Source organism: Pempheris klunzingeri, chromosome 17, assembly GCF_042242105.1.
Source record: "Pempheris klunzingeri isolate RE-2024b chromosome 17, fPemKlu1.hap1, whole genome shotgun sequence".
Classification (NCBI taxonomy): Eukaryota; Metazoa; Chordata; class Actinopteri; order Acropomatiformes; family Pempheridae; genus Pempheris; species Pempheris klunzingeri.
In genome coordinates, this window is record NC_092028.1 from 23311377 (window position 1) to 23323841 (window position 12465).

General features: G+C 44.7%; 1 protein-coding gene across 2 annotated transcripts in view; it reads right to left on the bottom strand.

The window, feature by feature from the left end:
* Positions 1–962: 962 nt before the first annotated feature.
* ttyh3a (tweety family member 3a) overlaps positions 963–12465 on the bottom strand; it is a 30523-nt gene continuing 19020 nt past the window's right edge. The window contains exons 10-16 of one of the 2 annotated variants that reach the window (XR_011585594.1): positions 11848–11940; positions 11036–11128; positions 9867–10003; positions 8151–8324; positions 7061–7136; positions 3114–3881; positions 963–3082 (exon numbers count right to left, since the gene is read on the bottom strand). Coding sequence is in view for 1 of the 2 variants with exons in the window: in XM_070848374.1 (XP_070704475.1) it covers positions 3684–3881; positions 7061–7136; positions 8151–8324; positions 9867–10003; positions 11036–11128; positions 11848–11940 (771 nt within the window). In the remaining variant the exon portion in view is untranslated. Of the gene's footprint in view, positions 3882–7060; positions 7137–8150; positions 8325–9866; positions 10004–11035; positions 11129–11847; positions 11941–12465 lie in introns of both variants that reach the window. The other variant, XM_070848374.1, reaches the window with a different exon arrangement.

Sequence of the window (12465 nt, forward strand, 5' to 3'; positions counted from 1 at the left end):
CAGAGGTCTGTCATCACACTGCAACAGCAAATACCAGCATACACAAGTAAGCGTCTGACAGCATCATGGAAAGGATCCCTACAGAGAGAGACCTGGAAGATCCTTTTGGTTTAACCACAAACAGCACACACACCAGACTACATTCACTAAAACAGGGATTTTAGAGAACAGGACACAGGAGCTGCTGGTCTGCTGCTATTTCTTTTATGATGTCACTTTGGTGTTTTAAGCACCAAAGTCACAAAATAACACAAACAAACAAACAAACAAACCGGTCGTTGCGGCAATAGACCAGCAACTCCTGTCTTCTTCCTCGGTAAAATTACTGTTTTTCTCAGTTGAATCTGGTGTCTTGAGGAGAGCAATGTAAAAATAGTTGAAGTTCTTTAATGTGGAAATGTGTGAGCTTTGATCTTGATTGTTCAAAGATTACACATTTTCAAATTAAGGGGAGAACTTTAATTACTCTCTTCAAAGCCACCAGACTCCATTGACAAAAACACAAATTTTACCTCACAGTAGACAGAAGCTGCTGATCTTCTGCTGCAGCAATTGTTTAACTTTTTTGTGTAATTGTGAGTTACACAAATATTGTGTTGGATCTGAATTGACCCTCTGAAAGACCAAAGGCACACAATAACACAAACAAACTAACTGATGGAGGCAGCAGAAGACCAGCAACTCCTGTGTAAAATTAATGTTTTTGTCAATGGAGTCTGGTGTGTAATCTGTAAAAGAAAAATCTGTTAAAAAAAATTCCCTCGTATTTCATCACATATATTAGCTATGATAGTTAATATTTGGTATTGATTCCCTCCTAAAGTTTTACCGTCCAAACACAATAGTCTCTGTGTGAGAGTGAAGTGGTGGAGCTCTGCTGCTCCCTGCTGTCTGCTCCTGCTCTTCACCTGGAAACACTCAAATCCAACAAAAACAAAAAGAAATCCAACCAGCAGCTGCACCACAGTTAAGATTTGTTTAATTTTAAAACACAGCATTCAAGCTCAGTATAACCACAGGTTTAACATGAACACAGTTTAGAGAAAAAACGACGTATAAAATAAAATAAAATAAAAAGTTTTACACCTACAGTGATTTCTTTTTTTCCCAGAAAAAAAAAACACTCGAAGAAAAATTAAAATCTATTTATCGTTTTCACATTAATGAAGCAACAGTGTTCCTGCTACAGATTATAAAATAAAATAAAAAACTACAACAAATCAAATAGAAAAAATGTTTAAAAATGTGGAATAATCTTTTTTTTTTTTTAAGAAATCAAAAATGAAATGTCGTTTCCAGCCACTTTTTTTTTTTTCTTCATTTTGTGAATGTTGATAATCTGTACAAGAAGCCTCCCGTTAACGGACGACGGAGAGAATCAGACGATGGAGACGGAGCGACGAAGGGATTCAATCGGATCTTCACAAACTGGCCTGAAGTGACAGAAACGATGCTGAAGAAGCTGCTCGGATAGTAAAAGAGTCAAAAGTGCCATCAGCTCCGGCGGCGTTTTGACGGGAGGCGATTTACTTAAAGTCAGCGCTTCAAATCCCACCAGAAGCGTCGCGGTGCGTTTCAGAAGCGTCTCTGCAAAGAGAAGCCGCTCAGATTTCAAAATAAAAGCCCCCGTGCAGACTTTCAGTGGTATATTCCAGCAGCACATCAGCGTTATTTTATTTGACGCCGACGACCTGAAGCAGAGGAACATCTCCGTCCACCTCAGACGGATCGTCGGCCTCAGACTTCCACTGTTTTTCCCAGATTAACTGGTTGAATCCCGTCTCCTCTGCTGCTGCTAGAAATGCTAAAACACATTTGTGACACCAAATCATGAAATGTCTCCCCTGTGATTTGTGTGTTTTCACATAAATTTGTTCAGATTCTTGTTGGTCGTCAAGTCGAGGACGAGTGTGTGTGTGTGTGTGTGTGGACAATCCCTGGTTGTGTCGAGGGAGCTGAGGCTCTACAGCTGAGCAGGAACATGGAGAGAATAACAAGTGGTCTGATGAAGAGGGGTAAAGTCCTTCGTCTTCGGCGAACTGTGGTGAAAAGTTTCTGCTTCCAGTGGTTTAAAAACGTCCCGTGTGACCGTTTGGGCCGAACGCCGACGTCCCGCTGTGGCTCATCTAGTCAAACAGCTGCGTTTTTAGTCCTTTTCTAATCCTCTGAGAGCCAGAGTCAAGTTCACAGCTTCACAAGTCACAGTCGCTGCTGTGGTCATCCGTGTTTATAAAAACGCCAAAGGAGGCCAAAAGAGTTCAGTGTCAGACCTGTAAGACGTGCAGAAAACTGGTCCCAGACATCCGATTTAACATTAAAAAGCAAAACAAGCCAATGTACAAGAATGATATACAGTTAAGTGACATTAAAGGATAAGTCTGGTGTTTTTAAACCTGGGTCCTATCTGTACATATCCTGGTGTCTAAATGACTGGAAGGTGCAAAAAGTGTTGGAATTGGTCCAGTAGATCCTTTTGGTTTAACCACAAACAGCCCTTATATCACTTGGTTCTAAGCTACCAGACTCCATTGACGAAAACACTAATTTTACCTCACAGAACAGAGGAGCTGCTGGTCTACGGCTGCATCGATTGGTTAGTTAGTTTGTGCTATTGTGTGTTACAGCAATATTGTTTTGGATCTGAACTGAACCCCCTGAAGCATCATAGTCACTTAATAACAAAAACAAACTAGCTGATGGAGGCAGCAGAAGACCAGCAATTCCTGCGTAAAATCATTGTTTTTCTGAATGGAGTCTGGTGTGTGTGTGCAGAGAGCGATATAATGTCTGTTTGTGGTTAAACCAAAAGGATCTTCCAGGTCTCTCTCTGTAGGGATCCTTTCCATAATGCTGCCAGACACTTAGAATATCACTCTGAGCCTGTCAGTGGCTAAAACAAGCACTTTTAGTGGACCTACTGTGATCAGGTACTATTGCCAGAAGGATTATACGTTGTACTTGATTTACTGGACCAATTCCAGCACTTTTTGTACCTACCAGTCATTTCGAACCTAAAACATGAAAAAACAAGGCCCAGGTTGAAAAATACTGGAGTTATGCTTCAACTGGAGAGTAAATCTTCCTGGTTGACTCAAACGCAGCAGGAATGAAACCTGAAGAACTGAGATTTAATCTCCTCTATGACAGTTCGATCCAAGTCAAGTGTGAGAAACCAGTTGATTCCTCTTGTGTTCCTGTGTAAGGCATATCTCCCTTCCTCTCGAGTGCAGTGCAGTACGCCGCTAAACAAAACCTCCACCAGTAGTTATCAGTCAGTCTGTGAGCTCCTCCACAGTCCTCCGCGTCGCGGGTAAAGAAATGTGAGAAATGTTTAAAGTGGAGTGTAAAGATCAGTCCAGGCTCCGTCGCATCAGAGCTGCAGGTGAATTCTTGCGGTAATAAACAAGCCCTGACTTAATGAGATGAGACGTAAAAGCACATTTGGTTTCCCACTTTAGGTCGAGTGAGACGGAGGAAAGCAGGAGGAAGAGAAGGAAGAGGAGGAGGAGGAGGAGGAGAAGGAAGAGGAGGAGGAGGAAGAGGAAGAGGAGGAGGAGGAAGAAGAAGAGGAAGAGGAGGAGGAGGAGGAGGAGCGGCTGAAAGGTGAACCAAAGGTGAGAGTTAATGACTGACTGGATGGCCGACGTCAGTGCTGCAGGCGGGGTGAGCACAGTCAGTCCAGTCTAGTGCGCCAGGGGGCTGCTGGGATCTGGTCTGCTGTTGGGATCTGGTCTGCTGCTGGGATCTGGTCTGCTGCCGGGATCTGGTCTGTTGCTGGGATCTGGTCTGCTGCCGGGATCTGGTCTGCTGCCGGGATCTGGTCTGCTGCCGGGATCTGGTCTGCTGTTGGCCAGGTATTTGGCCCGCATGCTGGAGGTGTACTGAGGACAGAGAGTGACACAGAAAGTGAACCATGAGCCATTATTTCACTCCTTATAGTGAAAATAACTCAGTCGACCCTCAGCTTTACACTTTCAACCAAACTCCATGTGAAATTCTCTCATTTTTACAAACAGTGTTGGGAAGGTTACTTTTGACATGTAATCAGTTACAGATTAGTTGGTTAAGTTTGTTAAAACTGTAATAAGTAATTCAGCTATTTGAATTACTTCAGTAAAAGTAATGTAACTACGTGTATTTGATGAGTTTCAAACTGGGCACTAAAGCTGAAAATGTCCTGGAGACGTTTTATTATACATTTTTTAAACTGTAGTTCTGCTCTGACGCCATGCTGGCATTTAAAACGTTCTGCTGGTGAATATTTTATTCTTATTATTGTCAAAGTGTTATTCACTGTTGTCATATTGCTAATTAGAATAGAATAGAAAGCATTTATTGTCATTGTACTGGGTACAATGAGATTAAAAAAGGGCAGCTCCTTAAAGTGCACAAAAAAGTACAACACAGTATAAAAAACACTAATAAATCATTATAATTATTGATCATATTACCATTATCATTAATATGGATACTATTGTTAATATGGTTGTTGCTTACTGTGTTGTTAAAGGCTTTTAAATGAGCTGTTTACCAACATGAAAATGTCCGAATGTAACGTCTCTGTAGTCAACATCTCGATTTGTAACTGATTTAATTCATATTTCCAGTATCTGTCACTGGTTATTATGCTGTTACATGTCCACCAGTTCCTCCCCAACACTGTTAGTGATTTTTCAGTGCATTATGGGTAAGAAGACAGTCCTCAGGTAAATACAACATCAAAGGCAGCAGTGGAGGAACATAAGAATACACAGGCTGGACATGCAGGACCAAACACTACAGAGCACAGTTATATATCATATATATCCTACGGGTCACCTGGAGTTACTGCAGAGTCTAAAGGAGGCCGGAAACGACTCAAATACGCCACAGAAACAGCTACAGGGGGCGAGGACGTCAGAGAACAAACACCTGCAGGATTATCACGTCACTTGCTGTCGCTGGACATCGTCAGGTAAAAGATGCACCCATGCACTTCGTAACACAGGACACGACAAGCACAGAGAGGCTGCAACTCAAACGGAGGCACTGAAGCTGGTTTGGCTGGGTTTTTTATTGGTGTTTTCAGGAACTTGGTGTATTTCAGTGTCATGACCTCCCGTGGACGGCCCGGTGAGGATGTGACTTACCTGAGACGCATTGTTTGTTTGTATTTTTAGCCTCAAACTAGTTGAATATTTGTTAGTTTGGTGCGAGACTCTTTGTAGTTATTCCATTAGATACAGCAGCAAACACCTACTTGTATGACTGCCTACAAGAACATTAAAGGTAAACTCCTGTATTTTTAAACCTGGGTCCTATTTTTTTTTTTTTTTTTACAGATTTTGAGTTCAAAATGACTGTTAGGTACAAAAACCAGTTCCAAAAACTGGAATCAGACGATGAATGAGCTACGATGGCTGCAATTACAAAGTGACACCAAACTCCTTTCACAAAAACAGTAATTTTACCTCACAGTGAACAGTTTTTGATACTGTGTGTAACACAAACATTGTGTTTGATCCGAATTAACACTTTAAAGCACTAAAGTCACACATTACTACAAGCAAACTAACTGATGGAGGCAGCGGTAGACCAGCAACTCTGCTGTAAAACCCCTGTTTTAGTGAATGTAGTCTGGTGTGTGTGCTGTTTGTGGTTAAACCAAAAGGATCTTCCAGGTCTCTCTCTGTAGGGATCCTTTCCATGATGCTGTCACACACTTAGAATAACACTCTGTGGGGTCGAGTCACTGCTTCACATCCCTCCCAGCATTTCTGGAGTGCAGGTGGGGGAGGGTGGGGAGACATGCAGCCCAGGGCCACAGAAAACAGACACCAGGTGGGACATTTAGCAAGAGTCAGGACAGAGGGGGTGGCGGTCGTGGGTAGGGTGGGGGTCCAGCGGCCCTGGTGGGACCTGAGTAAGGGGTGAGTAGAGCTGGGAGGTGGCACAGAGGAGGAACAGGCCAGCAGGTGGAGGAGGCGGGCGTGTTTAGTACCTGTTAGCATAGCAGGTGAGGTTACCAAAACGATCTTGAACTCTCCGAAGGCTTTAACTGCCAGCTGTGACCGCTGTTACTGTCGGCGGCAGTCAAATACAACTGTATGGATCCGCAGACACAAAAATAAAGCAAAAAACCACAAGAAGAGAGTATAGAGAAGATATACAAAGCAGCGTCTACGTCCAGGCAGACACACAGACACCGGGGGGGGGGGGGATCTGTGGTGGAGGTCCAGACCAGAGGAGGGGGGCAGGAGGGGACGAGGTTTGTTCCTGTACATTCATAGTTTGTCTAACGTGTGTCGCAGTTTTAAACTAACTTAGTGGTGAATGTGTAGCATCAAAACAAAGAATCCTGCACGCTGTCCCTCACTTATACTCATCCTCAGACCTTCATCATCAGGCAAAGTTCAAACAGGAAACAGCGATTAAAAAAAAAAAAAAGCCCTGTTAGTTGACCTGCTCAGATTTCGCTGGTTTGGTCGTTAAACTGATGTTGGAGCTTCTAACAGGATCAAACAGGCTGCGTTTCTTCTTCTGCTGCTTTAAATGTGTTTAAACCCCCATTAGAAAACAATACACATGGAATATACCACTGAAAGCCTGCACGGGGCTTTTATTTTGAAATCTGAGCGGCCTCCTTGTCTGACTTCCTTCTTGGATTAACTTAAATGGGCGCCATGAGCTCGCTGGCGCTTCAGGTGGGTTTTTACCTCGTTTTTATCGTTTTAGTTTCCCCTCTGAGGGGTCGCTGAGGCTAACCCTAACCCTGAGGCTCTACAGATCGAGTATTTCACTCTCTAAAAACGAGTGTCAGAAGGCCTTTAAATTATGTTTTTTTTTTATTAATCAGGTAAGAGCTCATTGCCTTGATCATTGCCGATGGACAGCATGCAGCATTCTTCATTTTCTTTCCAACTTGTATCAAGTAAAAGCTAGAAAAAAAAACCCCGCCACATCAGATTTTTATCATTAAATCATATCAAGCGGCTAAAAGTGAGTCCCTCACAAACAGCTGCCGGACGAGCGGGCGGCGCTCCTACAGTTCTCATGTTGGTACAGCAGGTGGGACACTTACCGAGGGGGGAGGAGACTCTCGTCCAATCAGAGGCGTGTTTTCACAGCGAGAGTTCTGAAAGTTGGCGTTCTGAGCCCTGTTGAATTAAACACACGGTGAGTCATGACTTCAGCACACCAGAGGCCTCCCCTCCCTCCCTCCCTCCCTCCCGTTCACCCTCACCCCGACCCCCTCGCTCGTGGCGAGGAGAGCTTTGGGTTTCACCGGCAGCACAGCTGGAGAGCAGCAGCTGCATTTGTTGCCCCCCCACCGTGACTTTCTGTAGGAGGTCTGAGCTCCTTTCTGGGGGTGTCTGATATCAGCCACACTGATCACAAACCAGGAAAATAAAAGGAAATGATCCACCACTGCTGCCTTCTCACAGAGCTCTGAGCCCAGAAGGACAAACAGGGTTAAATATTTAGATGTTTTACATCATTTAAATAACTGGGATTTAAGAAACCTTCATAAAAATATGATTTATTATTATTTATGTCCCTTATAGTGGACGTCGGGCTCATCTTTCCCACTAAAAGTACATCGCCAAGATAAAACTAGACATTTTCTCTTCAGCATTTAAAACCTGCTCCACTGCCCAGCTCTCTTCATCCTCATCTTCAATCAATCAATCAGTCTTTATTTATACAGCGCCAATTCATTACAAGTCTTATCTCAAGACACTTTCCATAAAGAGCAGGTCTGGACCAAACTCTTTAATTAAGAGAGTCATTCTCAGGGGAGCCTGCAGCACCATCGACCAGGTGATCGATTTGGGGGCCAAGATTAGCATAAAGGTCTTCTGTCGTATCGATACATGACATTGGTTTAAATGCTGATGGAATCACTTCTTTAAATTTGGCGACAGCACCATCAGATCCTCATCTGGAGAGGACACTTTTGTAAAATGGTGCATAGTTTAATAATAGGACATCAAACAACATCAGGTCCGATGAAATAGAGTTTTGTGGAAAGATTGTTAACTCTAGTAAATAAAAAAAAGCCTTATGAGAGAGAAACATCATATTTTTATACATCTGACCTCTTAAACCTCATTCTGAACAGACAGACGTCCTCCTGACGGGACAGCAGGACTCAAACAAACATGACTCACATGTACTCGGTGACGGGCGCGTTGCTGACGGTGTGTGCCGCCGCGGGGATGGACGTCTCGCTGCCGTAGCTGCTGCCACAGCTGTACAGGCTGGGCATGTGGACCCGGTACAGGTTATCGTGGTTCTGCCTGCCGCCGTGGCTCAGAGACTCGTCCTCGCTGTCCTCCTCGCTCCTGCAAACATCAGACAACACTGTAGAGGCACCGCCGCCACCAGAGGGACCCCCCGTCCTGTCTGACGGGGGGCGGATGAGCACAGAGGAGCCACATTTTCTGTCTCAGTCACATTTTCATTCAGGAAGAGAAAACAGGAAGGAAGAGAACGGGGCTGAACACAGGTGGTAAAAACACCCTCCTGTAATCAAAAATGACATTTAAATCACGTTTTTGCATCAGGAAAAACAAATGCATTCGTTCATGTGCGATAACTTAACTTAAAGATACTGACAGAGACATCATGCAGGCTGTCTCCCTCTAGTGTTCATGCTGCAGGAGTTTACAGCAAATTTAAATGAAAAGCAAAGAATTGAATTCAGTGCAGCTTAAACACACCAAAATATTGATATCAGAGCAAAGAGTCAGTGAAAAGTGCTAATAACTCTACAAGTACTAACTCCTGAAGCAACGCTGGGGTGAAATAAATGAGTCCAGTCAAACAGAGGAGGAGGCGTGCGAGCCTCTGCTTTCTAACAGGAAGCTCCAGCTGAGATCAGGCTGATTAACACGCCCCCCCCCCCAATGATTAGGAGGATCAGCTAATTATGTGGTGCAGCCGAGCTGACGCCTCTGCCCGGGAAACCACTTCCCCCTCAGCCGCCCTGCAGACCTGATCGGCTGCCGAATGACTTTACTTCACTTCACCCCCCCCCCCCCTGCAGCTGCAGAAGACGACACCAGCTCCGGCGCTCGTTACGATGGATTCAGGCCAACGCGGCACAATTAGGGGGGAAAACGGGAAGCGATCTATTTGAGGAAGCAGCTGGAGCCTTCTGGACACGTCCCAGCGGTAAACACAGCCCGTCTTTGAACAGCAAACTAACAAGTTCTACACAAAAATAATCCTGTTTCCCCATCGGTGTGGATTTACACTGAATTACTGCGTTCATTCACACAAGAAACAAGCACTGAGGAGGGACAGAGGAAATGTTATAAAACCATAATTAATTTATAGGCTGATCCTCTTAAATTATTTCTCACTGTGCACACAGTCACGGGCCTCTATGTGCTCCACTGTGGTGTGAGGGTGGAAAGGTGATGTACCAGAAGTAGTTAAATCTAATTCCCTCTTCAAGTCTGCAGTGTTTTATTAGCTATAAGACCAATTTTGCCATAAAAATAAAATACAGACGTACAAATAGTTCAAAACAACAAAAACTGGTTCAGTTGAAGAAAATGTGTTGCAATAAGTTTATCAATGTGAAAATAATATTTGTACTTGATATTAATCACTACAGCTGCTGGCCTGTAACAGGATACAGAAATGTTTGAAGTCTGAACGACAGAATTTGGGACTATTTTATATATTTTTAAGGCCATTTTAAGGACCCACCCTGTTGAAAGGCTGCAGCCAACATGGAGGGTTGCTGCTGTTTTAACCGTGTAAAAACGTGTTTGTTGGCATGTTTACAGGAGGCCACGCCCACTGTAACCACATGCCCACCCCCCCAATAACTAACTAACTAACTAACTAACTAACTCCCTGTGTGGACGTCCTACCTCTTGCCCTGCCAGGTGTGGGGCACGCTGCAAACGATGGAGCTGAACATGAGGGCGGTGACGAAGGAGAACAGCACGAGGTAGATGAGGCCTTCCAGTCCGTCGTAACACAGTCCCGTCATGGCCTGGACGTAGTCCTGCAGAACGGGCACAACACAGTGAGTACGTTTCCACACACACACACAATTATTTGACCTTATTCTGAATGTTCCTGCTCAGCTGTTGACGTGTCTGATGAATATCCAACATTCCTGTTTATATGCAGCCGATTAAAACGGAGTGGATGCTGCTGGACCGGACCCTCTTTCATTCCTTCAGCCACTTTCTTGAAAAGGTCGGCATTGTGATGTTTGCAAAACCAAAAACCTGCTGATATCCACGTGCTTCCAAATGTTAAACATTTGTCATGTGTTTCTCCCTCTGAGCAGAAACATGAGCTTTTCTTTATGGAGGTTTTTCTATTCTCACTAACTGTTTCCTGGCTGATTTGTCTCAAACGCACAGAGTGTCTTAAAAAGGTGACGCAAAATAATCTGAATGTGCTGTGTTCTGGAGGTGTAGCGGTGCGAGCAGAGAAGCTTCTACACTCGAACATCGAGCAAAACAAAAACGCAGAGGCTGTTTTTAACATTTTGCATGTTGAGTCCAAGAGGGTCTTTACAATGAATCTGCTGTGATTCCTCATTTAAACTCAAACCAGTGAGCTCAGTTTGGACAATTAGAGGAAAGACGACGCCTTTTTATGCATGTTTGAAAAGACTCATCTCCGTTCTGTAAGCACCAGAAACACATTTCAAGTTCTACTGAAGAGCCTCTAGTTTTCATGAAATAATAAGCTGTGGCGTTTAAGAGTGCCGCACTTGCACGTGAGCACTTTTTTGAATTTCGAAGCCACGGAGGGACGATCCTCCGAAGCTCTGCAGCGGCCGAGCGCTTGTCGATCAGGCGCTTTCATTTGTGGTGCACAGCCAGCATCGTTCGGACAAGAGCTCGCATCCAGGAGGGGAAACGTTATTTATGGTGACAAGTGTAGTCGGCTGCGCGAGCATGAAAGAGGGGCTGCTGCACCACAAAGACGGCACAGCAACCTCCGGGCGCTTTTTCATCAGACATGGAGCAACGCTAGAGTAAGAGCGTCTCCGCTTGTGAGGCTCCTCGGCCCGGCTCACCATGTGCAGGCTGCGGCAGTCCACCAGGGCGGTGAGCTGGTGTAGACTGATCTCTGTGGTGTTCAGAATCCCCTGGATCTCCTCCAAACTTCCCTGGAAATGAATCAGGAGGAAAAAAAAAACAAAACTTGTGATGCTGAAACAGGCTTAACTTGAAATCCAACTCTGGCGTGGTTCAATGCAGCGACCAACCAGAACAGGACGGCTTTTTATTGCAGACAGAAATACAACTAAGTGGTAGTTTCCTGCAAACACGAGGAATAAGAATGTTTGCAAAAGGGAAGCAGGTGAGGAGTAAACACTGATTCATTCGCTGATCATCTATTCTAAGCACATTCATCAGGATGTGTCCTGCTGAAAAAGCAGATTTTAGCGTACGATACATTTTAATAGACAGATTCTCTTCTTCGTCATTATAGCTCCAGTGGAAAATCCGTCTGATTGCCTGATATAAACATTTCCACCACCTCAGCACATTTCTGTGTGGGTATGTGAAGTGAAATATGCCTCCCTCTGTTCCCAGCGTCAGCCCTCGCTTGTGCCTCTGTCAACACAGCGTAAGGACCGCCGCCGGACAATAACCGCCGCGCTGCATTGACGAGGGCCGGTGAAAGCAGCTAAATGGACATAATGCAGGTCCCAGGTGGGCCGTCAGCAGACCTTTATGTGGACAGGTGTACTCGCTCCCATTCACTGGGGTATTCTGCCATCACAATAGTGGAGGACGGCGTGCGGTGTACAACCGGGCCGGAGAGGGCGGGTTAGTGGTGACAGCTGGCGCGTAATGTGGCGTTTCTGGGCCGGAGACCTACCTTGGTTTGCTTGTACTCTCTGGTGGCGGAGCGCAGCAGCTCAGACACGTCGTCCTGCATCTCCACTAATGCTTTGTGGCTCCCTGAAAGCTTCTGAAAGAAAAGTACGAACACTGTTACAGCCCAAAGTATTCTCCTCTTTTTTTTTAAATCATTACCAAGTGCCTTCAGTTGTCTCTCTTTGTAGACCAGCGGACGTCTGGAGGAAGCTTTCTGACAGCTTAATGATGTGAGCTGAAAGGCTGACAGTCTTTATATATAGCTTCCTTTTCTTTACCGTCGTACTAACAATAGATGCCTGGACTTCAGCACTCAAAAGTTTTGATTTATTCATGTGGTTTGCAAGATTAAATGTAGGTAGTCCATTAAAGCAAACTATAGGATCACAGTAAAAGAGATATTCTGCTTCCCTGGCCTCTAACACACTTCCTGTGATGCCGTCAGTACACACACACACACACACACACACACACACACACACACAGGAAAAGCTGCTCTGCATCAGTTTTCCTGCTGGCAGAATGGGCGGTATTGTACTTCTGAATGGAAAAAGTGGGAGTGACTCATTGTGCCCACTTGAATTCTTATCAATTACACAGTCAGTGTCTCTATTATTGT